We start from the raw sequence: 16,863 nt of genomic DNA on the forward strand, positions 1-16,863 counted from the left end.
CCCCCAGTCTTCTGGTGACTAGATTTTCGAAACCCAATAATTACACAGAATCCTCTATGGTTTCCTACTCCTCTACTTCTTCAGGGTGGAAATAGTTTCTCCGTTTTGAAAGGCTGGCAACGAAAAAGAATGGGGAGAGAGTTGCATTTAAACTTTTAAAAGTTGAGTCACGGCTGACTGCATAGCAAAAGCTTCGCAGTGTAGAGAAAAACTCAACGTGGTTTGGATGGCGCGGGGTTGTGGCAGGGGTAACTTCTGGGGACAAGCGCGGGGATCGCGCCCCGAGAGCGCTCGAGGCCTCCTCCGCCTCCTCCGCCGCCTCTGGCGCGCACCCCGCACCTCTTCCGCCCCCGCCGGAGTTCAGCTCCCCCTGGGGACTGATGTCGCGCGCTTGCGTGCTGCGGCCGAAGAACCCGGTTCAGAGGCCGGCCCCAGAAAACCCCGAGCGAGTAGGGGGAGGTGCGGAGAGAGAGGGAGGAGAGCTGGGGGCGCGGGGGGTTGGTGGGTGTTCGGGGGTGGAGATGTAGAAAATGTGACGCCGCAGCCAAGCCGGTGCCAGACCAGCGGACGCGGTGCCCGCGGTTGCAACCGGATCCCCGACGCTGCAGCTTGAGGAGGTAGCTCTCCCAAGAGCGGCGGCAGCGGAGACACCCAGCCCTACATCCCAGTTCCCGGCCGCCCGGCTCACTGGGCCGGCGCGGAGGGGAACCGCCGAGCGGGGCGAGGCTGGGGGCCCGCGGGCGCGGCCGTGCGCCGCGGGGCGGGAGGCTGGGGGACCGGGGCCGGGGCCGCGCCCTGGAGCGGGTCGCAGGCCGCGGCCGAGGCCGTGGGGCTGCGGCACCCCGCGCTGCTCCAGCGGCTCGGGTGCTCCGGCAGGGCCCCGGTGGGGCCATGGCAGCCGGGAGCATCACCACGCTGCCCGCCCTGCCCGAGGACGGAGGCAGCGGCGCCTTCCCGCCCGGCCACTTCAAAGATCCCAAGCGGCTCTACTGCAAAAACGGGGGCTTCTTCCTGCGTATCCATCCCGACGGCAGAGTGGACGGGGTCCGGGAGAAGAGCGACCCCCACAGTGAGTGCCCTTGCTTTCCTCTCGCCCTCCCCCCAATTTCCCTTTCCCGGTAGTTCTTTCCCCCTCCCCTTCATTCCAGCCTCCACTCTCTCACCTTCTCTTACTCCTTCTCTTCACTCAGACCCTAGTGGGATGTGTGGTTTTTTTCCGCGTAGCCCTCGGCGGTTTCAGGTTCACCACTCGCCCCCTCCTGCCCGGACCTACGGTGTCAGTTTAGACGCTGCCGCCCCCTAGCCCCCAGGCTTTGGGGTTTGTGCCTGTTTCCCTTGGCGAACCAGTCAGTCCCCTGGGCGGGGAGCCTCGCCGGCCGACTCCCGTTGCGCAGACAACCTGTCGCGTCCGGGATGCCCAGCGGCGGAGCAGAGATGAGACGCTTGCCGAGATGCCGCTTCTCTACCCCAAGCTTACGGTTCTCCGGGCAATCACAAGGGACCGCAAGAGATCAATCATTCTTCCTTGGAAAAATATCTTTCCAGAGTCTGCTCTTAAATTCTGATTCTTGCTGGTAGGACCCGAGGCATCTGGCACGCAGCTCTCTCCCAAGACTTTTTGAGCTAGTTACTGAGGTTATTGTAGCTACCTCTACTCCCCAAACTCACCCATTTCTGTTTTTTTTTTTTTTTTTTTTTTTTCCCGAACTGGCAAAAGCTGAAAGGGCAAAAAATATGGACTTTGTTAATAAAGTGTGGCCGACATTTGTTTGTATATTGAAAAGAACTGCAAAATCCTAAATCTTCGCACCAGCGATTATTGGCTTTGGGTCCTGAGGTCACTTAACTCCTTAGCGTCTTTCCTCATCCTTAAAATGGGTATAATAACACCCATTTCGCAGTAATTTTGAAGATCAAGAGATAATTTAAAGTGTGTGTTTTTTTTGGGGGGGGGCAGCTCACTAAATGTTAGTTGACACTTTGCTTTCTGTAAAAAAAATTATTTGTGGTTATAGAAATAATTTGGCATTGGTAAGTGGTTGTCAGAATTTAGGTGTGCATCAGAATTCCCTGGATGGTTTGTTATAACACAAATTTCTGGGTCCCATCACCCCCAGTTTCTAATTCCCTTGGTGTGGGGTGAGGGTCTGCACTTCTGTCAGGGAATGCTGATTTGGGGACCATACTCTGAGAACCACTGGTCTAGAGAAAAGAGGAAGAAAAGGCATAAAATGGGCTGATTTACAACGCTGATGAAATTCGAGGTAAGAGAAAGAGGACCAGAGTATTTATTAACCTGTTCTGCAAGTGTGGATAAAGCATCTTATGTTTTAAAAACTGTGTGTCCTGACATTCCTTCCTTTATGGGTTCCAGGTGGAGAATGGAATCTTCTATTTGTCTGAGAAAAGCCTCACAGGGAGCTAGAACTTCCCTGTACTTCTGTCTTTATCTTGGGAATTAATGGGAGGAAGAGGAGAGTGCTCTGTAGCCAAACCTGAATTAGCAGGAAAGGGAAAACTTATGTTAATTGGGTCTTTATGGTTTTCAAAATGGCAAAAAGCAAAAGATAGTTTTTAATTTTTTTCAGGACTACCATAATTAAAAAATTTTTATCAACTGTATACATTATCCAGGAAAACAAAGGATGTTTGTAACCCAATAAATTGCTTAGTACTGTTTCTCCATTCTGGTAACTTGATAGATTTCACAAAATTCTGGATGTTTGAAGTTTGTTCTGAAGTTTGCTAGGCTAGCTAAGCTGAATCGGGCAAGATACATATAAGCACCAAGTAGTTATGTTCTTTTCTAGTACCACAAACTGCTAATAATATAAAAGAAGCATGTTTAATCCTTTTTTTTTTTTTTAAATGTTTGGTACCTTATTTGCCTGATGAGAAGACTGTATAGGGGCTAGAGAATGGAGATAATTCTGAATTGCACATCACATTACCACCTTTCTAAAAACAGATGTTATTTTTTTTTTTTCTTCCCAACAGTGGGTTGGACTGCCATTTTTTTTAATCACTCTCCATTTTAAACAATTCTCGTGACCCAAAACACCTCATAGCTCTTGTCAGCCCTTAATTATTTGTCCCTAGTATTTTGTGTGGTACTAGTATGGTATTCCTGTTAATTATAGTCCCTAGTATGCAATAGGTAGATTTTTCCCATATACCTTTTTGTTTTCAACTTTGTGTGCTAGTGTCATACCTTAGAAGTATATGGTGCAACACCTATCTATATTTGTGGTGCTGCCATTTTTGTAAACTTACTTTAACTCAGGAATTCACAAATAGGGAAGAGACTGCTTCCCAGGGGACATTTGGCAATGCCTGGGGTCATTTTTGTTTGTTATAATCTAGAAGAATGCTGTTGGTACTTAATGAGTAAAGGCCAGGGATGCTGCTAAACATCCTACAATACACAGGACAACCGCATGCCCCAAAGAATTATCCAGCCCAAAATGTCAATAGTGTGAAGGTTGAGAATCCCTGCCAACTTTATAATTAGCAAAGGACAAGGTGTAAAAAGTATGAAGAGTAGAAGACTCATCCAGATTTGTGGAGACTACTATTTTATTTTAAGGAAAAAAAAATAAGAAGACACCCTTCACAGGTAATAGACTGACAAGAATACAAATCTAAAAGTGATGCTTATAGACCACTTCTGTGTAGCACAACCTGGACCTCAGTTTAAGTACAGTTTATGTTTCTGGTATGTTGAAGGTGTGCTAATGGTTGACCAAACCAGAAAGAGACCAACATGGAAAAAATATAACAAAAAATGAGTATGGACATGACATAAAAATATCCTCCCACCTCACTCCGCTCCCTGAAATAAAACCCAAAACAAAACCGTTCAGACAACACAGAGAAATAAAATCAGGGCTAATGGTAGTAACAATTTCCCATTGAACTATGGCTCAGATACCTAGGCATTTGAAAAGCTGAAAACCCATGGCCCCATTCCTTGAATTGTTTTGTTCAACTAACCTGAAAATCTTTGGAGATTTAGTCCTTTGGCATAACACTTTCTGCCCAGATGTCTTTTAGATTGTAAATAACTCTTGACAGGGAAAACAAGTTCAGCCATTATCAGATTTTAACATTTAGTGTAAATTAAATTGTAAGTGCAATTTCTTTCCCAAATGCTGACCAGAAGGACTGGAATTTAGGGAGGGAAGCTTTGAAGTCTGTGGCGTAAGTGGTGGGGGGTAGCTCAGGTAGCCAGAGGGAATGGTGGGGGGTGTAGCTTAGGTAGCCAGAGATCCCTGGGCAATCTGTAGAATGGGGGCTGGTTGGGAGGAATGAGGCAGAAGAGGACGAAGGCAAAAACTGTAAGGAGCAGTGGGAGAAGGTGACTTGAAAACAAACTTTTTCAACTTCCCAATTTTACTGAAGGCCAGCTCTGCTTCTCACCTGGGTATTCTCTTGGGTTGTTTTCACTTGAAAGGGCCTATTTTCTGGCACTTTTCCTCATAGTTCTTAGTAATCAGTCTTCATTTGACATGAGAATCTTGATGAAAGCAAGATGTTAAAAGTGATTATGGAGCTCTGATTCTCCAGCCTGTGCACTGCACACCCTACTTCCTCTTGGAGCCCTGGATATTTGGTTAGCCCTCTTCCAAATGTCCCTGGCAATGTATACATTAAGTATATATACTCTAAAGTAGTGATGCATGTAAAAACATTCAGAAGAGAGAATATTTTATTCCAAGCAGCGCGTACAACATCTGGTGGAGGATAGTAAATGAAATGTATGCTGCTTATGTACATTTTAACATTAAATGTGTTCCAGATGTTATTATTTAGGAAAAAGTAAAGATAGTTAGAAGTGAGCTTCTCCCAGGAAGGGACTTACTGTTGGCCACACTTCTCTGTTTCCAGACCCCAGAGGATGCTGAGAATTGGAGAGGCTGAGGGGCCGCCCACTCCTGTGGTCCTAACCTCCATGTTCTTTGCCCTGCATGTATTCCATGCAACCCCAATTAAAAAACAGGAGCTTGCGAAAGGTAGCTTCATACCTTCTAGTTCATAGATCTCATTTGATAGAAGAGGATATTGAGGTTCAGTGAAATTAAATTATTGCCTGAGTTCACTTGTCCACTCCCTCTTTTATCATCTTGAACAAGCTTCTTGCCCACCTGGCCCTTTGCCTTTTGTTCCTACCTTTCCCCAGCATCATTGCTCTCCTGCATTCAATCAGGGTGTTCTTGTCCCTCTTTGGTTGGGCTACCTCAGTTTCAGAGTACTGAGTTAGCCAGCCCCTCCGAGGAGGTCTTACACTTGTCTGTACAGGTGGCCTCAGGTTGTTTTCCTGGGTAGCTGCCTTTCACTGCTGCCTTTATATAAGTAGCAGTATTGATTTCATGATACTAGATTCTCTTCCTCCACCTTGTTTTTTGGTAAATCTGGCAAGTGGGTCTCACTAGTTTTTCTTAGTAAACAATGGTATTTACTGTAATGCTATTTGTATGCGGTAAAGACTGAAGTAAAACTCTAATAGCTCATTTACTTGTGGAAATCATGTAATTGGTATAGCAATGAAAGGACAATTCATGAGTCATAGATATTACCCCACCTTAGGAGCCCTTTAAGATGTGTTTGATGCCAAGTGACTTCAGCTTCGAAAAGGCAATATCCCCTTGTGTCATGTCCTGAATGCTTTTGTTGTCTTTATTAAATGGCCATTATGCAATTAAGCTTTGACAGTGTTGTAACAACCCAGTTTCAATGATTTATGAAGTCATTTTAAATGGATGCCCATGAATTTAAAGTTTAATTTGAAAATAAAGTATTAATGAAAATAAAATCCTTTTTTATATTATAAGCATAAAATTAACTTTATTCATCTATATTTAGTTCTTAGAAATCATCATTAGTTGGGTTGAAAAGGGTGAGTTCAGGTCTCACATTATTAAAACTGTTATTTTCAGACCGCCAGATGTCTATTCAACAAAATAGTAACTACACATAGTTACTATGTGTAGCCTTTGCTTATTTTTCAAAGTGTTTGTTGATTTTCCAAACACCCTGCTTGGGTCCCTTTGTTCTGTAGCATGCATGTGTAAGAAGGCTGGCCTGAGGTGAGAGTGTATGACCATGAGACAGAGCAAGGCAAATCTGCACATCTGGGGCTCAAACCTGAGGCCTTAACCTCATTAGTATATTTTATGAAAGCAGGTGTTGTGTTGTATTCCGTTTTTGAGCTTGTCATTTTGTGTTTCCATGTTGTATCCACTGTTTGGTCAGCTTTGTGCTCTCTTCTCCTGTCCAATGCTCCCTCTAATAATTACTACCACGGAGACCCTCTGAGCTAGGTTATTTATAGCCACGGGACTTAGGAGAGTGGTGACTCTCAGGGAACCTCACCCATTGAACCATAGGCTGTGGTTCTTAGAAGTCCAACTAGTCCCCATTCTGAATTCCCCTAGGATATTTTTAGTTTGAAGAAATTTGGAGGGCCTGGTAGCAACAGACAGCCAATATTCAGTGTTTAACTTGTGTCTCATCCCAGCTGTCTTCTGTCACTCTTGTTGCACAGGATGAGTTTTGACTTGACCAGTTGTATCCTTAATGCTTATTCATTTACAGAAATCTGTAATGGGTGTGTGTGTGTGTGTGTGTGCGTGTGCATGTGTGTGTGTGTATTTTCAAAGGGCTACTTACTTTTCCAAATAAACTTAAAATCTAAATCAAACCATCCAGTAGAATTATTAAATGAAAAGTTCACAGATTTTTAAGGTATTGTGGAGAGTAAAAAAAAAACAACAACAAAGAGAAGGTGTGTGAATATAAGTGTTCTAGATATAATTAAATGATTGAAAGGAATCATCTTGGTTTAAATTATAATTAATCTATAAATCTACTTATAATTAAAACTTATAATGAAGTGATAAGCCAAAGAAGAAGTGGTTTGTTTTGTTTAGGAAATTTATAGAATAGTAATGTGCTGGTTAGATTCTGTGGGTAGATTATTCTGTTTATAATTTAGGCACTTTGAGAAGATGCTGGCACCATAAGGAAGAGCCATGACTTGGAAAGGCCATGTGCTTTGGCTAGAAGATTGTTGGTGATCACCTAAAGAATGATTCAAGCAGAATACTGAGGGCATAAACCAGATTAAAATAATTTAGAAAGAGAAGAAAAAGAGCCATGTTTAGAAATAAACATCATAAAAGGCTTAGTACCTTTTACTTGGAGTGCTTACTAAATGGCAGCAATGATGAAAACATTCTCTAGGGCCCCTCCTGTGGAAAAACTGCTCATATGCTATATAAAGCTTAGTCAAAGTTTATAGTTCCCTTGATATAGTAACAAACACATTTAGGCACTTGTTCGGTCTCTTAATAACGAAGTTTATAATAAGAGTTTTATTTGGGAATCTTAGACGCTGGCAATTAACTTTCCTTAGGATAATCTATAGAAAGATGCATTCTATTTTAGGAAAATATTTAAGAACTTTTATTAGGAATTCTCATTTCTTTAAAAAGCCATTTAAGTTTTTTTCATGTACTGTGCAATATAATATTTCTTCAGATATACTGTACTTTGTGTATACTTTTCTTTTGTGGCTAGTATCCTGCATTCTGTGCTCTCATCTACTTCACCTCCTTCTTTTCTCTTTTTAAATTCTTTTAGTCTGGTTCATGCCCCCAATATTCTACTTGAATCATTCTTTAGGAGATCACCAACAATCTTCTAGTCAAAGCACATGGCCTTTTCCAATTTGTCATCCTACTTCTGACATTTGATCCTGTTCCCTGCCTCCAACTTCTTCAGAATTCCTTGACTTCTGTTATACTACATCAACTTTGTTTTTCTCTAACCCATCTAATTGTCTTTTTGTGCTAGTCTCTTTCTTCTGGTTGTTTGCTTTTATATACCCCACTGCTCTGTTTTTGGTCCTCCGCCTTTCTGTGTACTCATATTTCTTCTGAGATTATTTATAGCTTCTATCTCTGTCCCTAATTTCCTATCTCTGTTGAGTATCATGTTCCCCACTTCTTGGAGGACAGTTCCACTGAGATACAGTGCCACAGCCTCAAACTCCACATGGATAAAGCAAAACTCAACATCATCTTTCTTATACTGGCACTCCTTCCTATCAGATTTATGTTTGTGGTGAAATTATTTTTCTCTTCTCCAAAGCTGGGCACCGTGGAGTCATCTCTGATGCCATTCTCCTCTTTTTTTCTTGTATCCACATTTCTAAAATGTCTTCCAGCCTTAGGATACTTCCATGTCCTGTCTTTTGGTTTCACCTGTCCTTTAATTTGCTACTACCCGAAGCATAAACCAAACCTGACCTGACTTTCCTTCTCAAATGTGACCTATCTGCTCAATGCACTGTTTACTATCTGTATTTCCCAATGCTGTCAGCACTCAGCACTTTAACTGTAGTTTCTCTAACCTGACAAAACTGTCACTATTGCAATGATTGGCCTTGCTTCATTGACCTTTGTTTTTGGAAAATCCTTCTTTTCCCTATCAATTCCTTTTCTCCATCTCCTTCCCATTCACACCTTTGTCTGGAAAAATCTTTGATTCAGCTCAGTTGTCTCCAACTCTGTGAAACATCCCCCACCATCCTAGGGAGGATTTAATTGTTTCTATCTCTCTTTTCCCATGGTACTTTATACATATTCTATTACAGAACTGAATGCTTTTTATTATAGTTTATTGTTTGTGTGACTGTCTCTTTTACTGGGACAAACTTTCTTTGAGTGGCCACTTTGTGTTTGAGGACAGATACAGGCAATTTGACTGTCCTCACACACATAGAGGCTACTCAACAAATTTTTAAGTTGAAAATATACCGAACAAATTAGCCAGGCAAGTATCCTAACTTCCTTTCTCACTTTCCCCTCACTTTCTGCTCCTTTGAGCCTTTAATCTGGCTGTTCCCTGGCCTGGGAGGGCCTCTCTATCATTTTACCTTATCCTAATCCTAATCATGGCTCAAGTCCCATTTCTTTCATGCTCTCCTGAACCCATCTTTCCTGCATGCTAAGTTTTTGGTCTAATAGCTTGTTATATTTCAATTCTATGCCCCCAATTTTATTCGACATTTCTAACTGGAAATTTTTTAAAAATTCATACACCATTACCTAACAGTGTTACTCTTTTTCCTGTTCTGAAGATCTGAGAGACCCTCAGAATTGAAATAATTTAATCAACCTTGGATTCCCTTGGCTCCGTTGCTGAAAGAATGACCATGAAGAGGTTCAGTTTGTATTTATCTAAAACTTCAAAAAGCATAAACACTGCAGTATAAGGCATGTGAAATGGATAAATCGATTGAATGTAGCAGGCACCGTAGTTCTTCTCTACCTACAAACACCTTTCATGTTGTTCGAAGGAAGCAATAAAGGTAAAACATAAACATTTGTTAAGATCACTTTTTATTGTGGATGATTTTCTTTTCAGCTATTGAGTAACATATCAATGTTTCTAGCTATTATTAATGCTGAGTTCCAGAACTGGTTATAGTCCTCTAATCAAGGAATGCTGATCTGTGGAATTCATACTTGGTTCAGATGCTTCAATCCTCAAGTGGTCTCTCTCACTTTTTTCAAGTGTAAAGCCGGTGGATCATATTATAAATTAGAATTGAGAACTGGAGTATCCTTTTTGTGCAGATATTTTCATCTTGATATTCATTCAGATTTATGAGCCAGTATTCATCACAACAATCTGTAAAAACTCTTAAAAGGATAGACATTGTATGACAAAGTGAGTCATGGTCTTTGTGATGTGATGTGATGTCTGCAAGGATGGGTGGGAGGAATTGCTGAATGACCAGTCTCATTCTGCTCCTTTCTGAGCTGAATCATTTGGCAAATAGAAAACAATTCATAGTTTTTGGTGGTCATTACAGATACAGAGGAAGAGAGTAAAAGAGTCAGTACCACCAATTAAAAAATTTCTTTTTGAAATGTATCACTCATGCAGTCTTCGTTTTGTATTGGAAATGGAATAATTTCTCTAATGTCTATATACTTTTGTATATATGTATTATTTTTTTTCTTTATTGTTACTTTTCTTGCCTTGATTTTTCTTGATTCTCCCAAATGTCATTTGACATTTTTCCTCATAGCTATTTCTAGCCTTTGTTCATTTGGAGATGGAATATGCCTGTATTGACGGGGAAGGGATGGGGCAGTTGGTGCCATTTACTCACTGGCTGGATGACTACTTGAATTGGATGGGGATTCAAGAGAAGAAGGTCCATTTCATCTTGGAAATTCTGATTCTGGGTCATCTCGCATCAGTTCACCCTGTTTTGTTACTTCTCATCTTACCGGAAACATGAAACTGGAGAACTTTCTTCTGGGTCAAATTTAATCTTCACTCTTTAAACGTAAAACTGATTAACCTTATTTACTTATCTTCTTTGGAGTAAAGTATTTGTCAAGAAAATTGTGTGAGAAGAGAAATACTCTTATTTTGAGTATGTTTCTTTCTAAGTTTTAGAAGTTCTTTTTCATATTTGTGTTTATACATTACTCCAAATTCAATAACTCAGTAATAGGAATATGGTTCAAGTGTGACTGTAAAGATAATCTTGCTAACTGGTTTTGGTAGAGGGTACTAATACATAAAGAAGACATATATAGTAGGAGTTGGATTAAAAATTATTGAATTAAAGAGACATCCCCAGCTATAACAAGATGGGAAAAGGAAGACATAGATTTCTGGGGGGAAATGGGAGAAGGTATTAAAGCCATGAAGTATTCATGAGATCTGTTCAGCCCTGGCCAGACACCCGAGGAGATTGCCACAGTGACAAGGCAAAAATCCTCTGCCCTGTGGTAGCGGAAGGGATAGTTGTTTGACCTTTACCACTGCCTTCATAAGACTTGTATATTTACTTAGTACTTGTTGAATGAATGAATGAAAGAAATTCTTGAACATGCTCTGTCAGCTTTACAAATAAGAACTTTAATCTTGATTACAAATTTATGAAGCAAGTATCATTTTCCTCATTTTACAGGTAAGAAAACAGAGTTTTTCCCCTATTGGCTTTTCAAAATGTGATCTCTTTGTTCGTGACAACAGATAATTAATTATGCATTCTAAACTTTTTAGTGTTTAGAATACAGGTTCATGGCCAGAATTCCCAATGAACAATGTAACAGAAATTTGAACAGAACTAGTGATTCAAAAAATAATTTAAACTCTGATCAGAGGCTTTGCCATGTCCAGCAAAGTTAGTCTCATCTCTTCTTCCACCCATTTCACTATTTCTCTCTGCTTTATTTAGGTAATGTTTTTGTCATGATTTAGTGCATAATTCTTCTCTCATATTTAGGGGTTGCTTTTTGAAGAACTCAGAGATTTTTAAATGGCATGGAAAAATTGTGACATAATGAAGGATTAGTACTATTTAATAATGGAATGAACCTCAAAGGGGCAAGAAGATTAAAATCCAGAATAAGTTAGGGTATGCAGAAAATGCAACAGGAATAGCTAAAAGGATGTTTTAAAAGTATAGGTAGGCCTTTTCCAGGAAATTTTGGATAGGCTCACTGTTTAAGGACATGTAATATAAGAGTAAAAAACAACAGAAAAAAAGCAGGCATACTTGGGTCTATTTTATTTTAATCTTCTTTACCAAGTGAGATTGTCAGTCAACCAATAATTTTTCGAGTGTCTACTATGTGAGGAAATAAAGACCAACATAGATAAAGACATATCAAGAAAGCACCACACATCCAGAAATGTGTCTAAAATTAAACCCTTCTTTCCTTGAAAATACTTGCCCCTTTTCCGACTCTCTTTTATTTTGACATGTCACCATCTTTCTTGCCAACCAGGCCCGTTGTGGAGTAAATTTCTACTCTTCTGTTTCCTCAATCCTCACATCCCTTCCCAAGCTCTGTCAATTTAGTTTCTGCAGTATTTTTCAAAACCCTTGCCGTTTCTCTGTTCTTGCTGGGGCTGCTCTAATTCCAGTCCTAACTGTTCAGTGGCCTTCTGCATAAACCCATCTCGTCAACTTGATCCTGTTCTTTGCCAGAGTAATCTTCCCAAAGAGCAGCTCTAATCATGTTACTCATCTCCTCAGGAAAAATTATGCCTTGTTTGTCTTTGGGTCCCACAAATCCAATTACCTGGAACGCGCATTGCCTCCCAGAGCTTGCAGATATGATCACTGTTGAAAGTTTTTAAGATATCATAGACAGAAAGAAAGTTATCAGTAGATGGGTGGTTGTCATGGATGTCAAAAAGTGGTATAAAGGTGTTTTATGGATAGTAGAAGTAGGTAGTAAGCTTATGATATGGTTTTCTGGTAAAATCCCAAAATGGTTTGCTACACAAGAGTCTTGAAGATACTGAAAAGAGAAAATAACAGAATAAGTTAGTAATAGAGTACTAGAATAGAATAGTAAAATATAGTAGGCTTAATATGTAAATTTTAATGGAATATTTAACCAAATTTCTCATAACAGCATCTTCAAAAGATGTGTATTTTCTTCAGGAGAGAGTCCAGAAGTTTTCATGTTTGGGCTTCGTAGGCCAGGGCTTGAGAACCAAATACTGCCCACAGCCTGTTTTGTAAATACAGTTTTATTGGAATACCATCATTTGTTTAATTATTGTCCATGGTGACTTTTGTACAACAAAGGCAGAGTTAAATAGCCTTTTAAGTCTAAAATATATCCTGTGGCCCTTTACAGAAAAGGCGTGCCAGAACCTGGCTTTAGGCTATTATTTTCCATGAGGAGCAGGCAATCTTTAGTGCTGGCATTTCTGCTATACCAGACTATTAAAATTGTGTCATCTTGTGTCTGTGGCTTTTATTGATATTCTTTAACCTTTGATTCAGTAGACAGAATTGTTATATCCAGGCTGCTCTCTCATTTTAAAATTTGTTTATTAATGATCTACTATCTATCATGTACAATGAACGGGAAGAATACTCTTGTATTCTCCCTCTATAAAGGTAAAAATTTTCCTGTACCTTAATTGTTGATATGGAATTGATTTATTATGATTATTTAAAAGAATTCTTAGTAGACAGCTGACTCTGTTTCCTAGATACCACCAGAAAGAAATGTTTTAGATTATAATTCTAAATCAAAGCCATAATTTTTGCTAGACCCTCCTCCCGACTTTTAACAGCAATGTAGCTACTATCCCCATACAGGAGAGAATTCATTTCGTTACTTACATAGATGTTTTGCAGCTCAACTATTTTTTCTTGGAAATTATTGCAGGAAGTTACATTACTCAAAGGTAGATATTCTCTGAGTGTTTTAATGAGATTAAAAAACAATTGGGATATCTGTTCAGTTACTCCTACTTTGGATATTTTCCAGACTTAAAATTATTTTTGGCCAAGCATAATGATGTGGAACTGTAGAGCTTTTATATTGTAGAATTCTCAAGAATTCTAAAATCACTCATGGGTATCGCCTCCAGAAGTGGGTGGGTATTTCTGTTATAGTGCCTTTGTCTTTTCCAGGAGGAGGCTGACATACCCCAAGGCCCCCTGTTAAAGCACATGGCTCTGCCCTCTAGCTAGGCCAGAGAGCAGAACCTTTTAAAAGTTCTACTGGGGGAAATAATATTTATGGAAGCCTGCCTCAAGGATAGGTAATGCATCTTTCTTCCAGGTGGAGGTAGTCTAACATGGGGGTCCATGAACAAGCTATAGGTTTCCATGAGCCTCTGAAAAGAGATGCAAAATGTTGTGTGTCAGGGTGGTTTTCTGAGGGGAGGATACATAACGTTTTGTCAGATTCTCAAAGACTGACCTGTGGACCAGGTAAGGACAGTATCTCTAGATACACTAAAATATGTCTTCTAATTCACCTGACCACATTTGGATCACATCACGGTGTACATCTTCTGGGAGAAATACATATACCAAATACTGTGTTTATAATGAGTCATTTTATTAGGAATATCTCTGTGAAACATGTCTGTATGTTAATCATACGAAATGCTTAAGGCCGTTGTCTGTCTCATTACATAGTGTCCACTCTGAGGTCCCTTGGTAGAAGTTTCTCTTTGGTAACTGGGTTAAGACTAGTTAATACTTCTCCTTAGCAGTCAGTTTGTTTATACCTTATCGTGCCTGCAAATCTTGTTACTGCTCTTGGCTATTAGAAATCCAAACTTGTGGCCTGCTTCTAGCAAGTAAAAGAATCTTACTCCTGGCTTCACTGATTTTCAACCATTAATTTCTCTTTTCCCTTTTCAAAAGTCCTTTTAAAAGTTTTTTTTCTTAATATATTGTCAATATCTTCATAAACCACCCTCAATATTTTTGGGGAACCAGATAAGTTAACACCTCAATAAAAAATATTCATTAATTTGTTATTTTAACTCCAAAGTATTTTCTGTTTGTCTATGCACAGTGTTGGGTGCCAGGGATTAAAAATTAAAATAAAATATGGTCCTTGCCCCTTGCAAGATTAGAAAGAAATGTAAATCAATAAAGGCAATAAAGTATTATGCCTTTGCTTATGTCGTGCCTTATGGCACAGTGAGGTCATACTAAAGGGGACAGCCAATTGTAAATGGGGAAGTCAGGAGAGCCTTCATACAGGAGTTACCACTGTACTGGGTGTCGGAAGGCAAGTACATGTTTGCCAGGCAGACAGGGTGGGTAAGGGCATGAAGGCCAAGGAAGCAGAGTGAGTAAAGGCAGCAGGGTGCTAAGTTTAGTAAGTATTGGGAAAGGCGTGCAGTTTGGTACGGCTGGAGTGTAGGGCGATGGTGAGAATTAAAGCCAGTCGGATAGGCTGGGGTTGTTTATGATGGGCCCTGTAAGCCATATTGAAGAATTTGGTCTCTATCCTGGAAGCAGTGGGGAGTGATTGAAGGGTTTTAATCAGGGGATTATTAAGGTGATTAGATTTTTCGAAAGATCATTCAGACAGGAGTGAGTCATGGATTGGAGAGTGTAAGTCTGGGAGCAGGGAGGATAGTTAGGAAATTATTGCAGTGGTCCAATTAAGAAATGGTTAGGATCTGAATTATACTAGTAGAAGTATGGATAAAGAAAAAGGGACAGATTTGAGAGATGTCTATTCAGCTTCAATCCTGCTCTCAGGATTCTGACTTGGTGCCATTCATTTCGGTATAAAGTTTAGGAGAATTTGGGGCAGGGTGCTTCAGACATCTTGAGTTTGAGGTGCTTATGGAACATTTAGGTGAGATGTTTCGGGATGTGTGTTGGGATCTGGCCTAGAGATGATATAGTTTGGGGAATGATCAACATGCAGGTAGTATGTGAGGCCATGATAAAGAGTGAGATTGCTTTTGGAGAGAATTAAGTGAGAAGTGGGCCAAACCCAGAGCCACAGACTAATGCTTCAAGGTCAGGACCTCAGAGACTAGAAAAAGTGTTCAGAGGGGTAGGAGGAGAGCCAGGATAGAGTGAGGTAAGAGATGCCAAGTAAGAAGAGAGTTTCTAGAAGGGAGTGCTCAGTGTCATCAGATGCTGTAGAGAAATAATTAAGGTGAGGTACAGAAAGAGTCCATCTGGTTTGTCAAGTCATTGACAAACTTTGCTGGAGCAGTACCCAGGCAGTGATGTGAGCACAGCCTGGTTACAGTGGGCTGAAGCATGGCTCTCATAGTTGGACATACGCCACAGGTGCAGGTGGTAGTGTCAGAGGCGGTATTAGAGTGGTTAAGAACAGAAGTAGGTTTAGAACCTGGCTCCAGCACTTACCTGACCTCTTAGTGCTTCATTCCTTATATATATAATGCTGTTATTTTGGTCATTTTGAGGAATAAATCAAGTGATAAATACAGATATCTTAGACCACTGCCTGGCACATAGTAAGTGATGTATACACACTAGAATGGAAGGGTCTCCATTTTGTCAAATGAAAATAGGAATTTATAAAATACTACTTAGTGTATTATCCTGTGTGTTAATCAGGGTTCTCCAGAGAAACAGGAACCAACAGGGTATGTATGTTTTGGGGTATGTGTGTGTACCTATGTAAGTAGGTTTTTAAGGAATTGGCTCACATGACTGGGGGCTGGCAAGTCTAAATTCCATGGGCAGGCCATAAGCTGCAATAAAAGCTGATGTTGAAGTCCTTAGTCTGGATTCCCTAGGAGAAGATGGTTACCTGGAAATTATGGCTAGAGTCAATGCTGAAGTTGAGGCTGAAATTCTTCCTCTGATATCTGAAACTCTTGCTTCTCATTTTTAAGGCCTCCAGCTGATCACGTAAGGAGATTACCCACGTTGCTGATGGCAGTCTTCTCTGTTGGTTATAGATGCAATCAACTGATTGTAGATGCAAATCCCATTTACAAAACACCTTCACAATAACAAGTAGGCCAGTATTTGATCAAACAGTTGGACATCATAACCTAGCCAGGCTGACACATGAAATTAACCATCACAACCAATTTATGAAAATGCGTGAAGAAAACTATATACTGGCATAGTAAATACGTAGACTAAGATCTAAAAAAGTTACATACAAAGTGCTCTCCAGTGCTTATAACTTTGGGGAAGGAAATAGGATTGGGAGAGAAAAGATGAACGAATCTTTACTTCTTAACATATGTATTTGCAAATTAAAAAAAAAATTGTATTGCTATATTATTTGTGTAAAAATTTCTGAGAAGAATGAATGGGGAGTGATAGTAGCCAGAAGATTTCTGTCTTTGAAGAGCAGGTTGTGAGGAGGGGGCCATGATTCACACAGATGTGTGCAGCACAGATGGATCAGTTGACTGAGAGCACTGCTTGTTGGTGACCCTGCTCTTCATTCATTCATCTATCCCTTGACTTGTTTTCTCAAGTACCACTCAGGGAAATGCAGCCTTAATCATTTTCACCACAACTGCTTTACCTTGCATAGAGAAATGGTACTTAATTAG

At 40.3% G+C, this 16,863-nt stretch overlaps 1 protein-coding gene across 1 annotated transcript in view; it reads left to right on the forward strand.

Annotated features, from left to right (window-relative positions):
- Positions 1 to 226: 226 nt before the first annotated feature.
- FGF2 (fibroblast growth factor 2) overlaps positions 227 to 16,863 on the forward strand; it is a 74,991-nt gene continuing 58,354 nt past the window's right edge. The window contains 2 exon segments of the mRNA XM_037831474.1: positions 227 to 631; positions 634 to 1,069. Coding sequence (XP_037687402.1) covers positions 227 to 631; positions 634 to 1,069 — 841 coding nt within the window.

This window comes from Choloepus didactylus, chromosome 3 (assembly GCF_015220235.1).
Source record: "Choloepus didactylus isolate mChoDid1 chromosome 3, mChoDid1.pri, whole genome shotgun sequence".
NCBI lineage: Eukaryota > Metazoa > Chordata > Mammalia > Pilosa > Megalonychidae > Choloepus > Choloepus didactylus.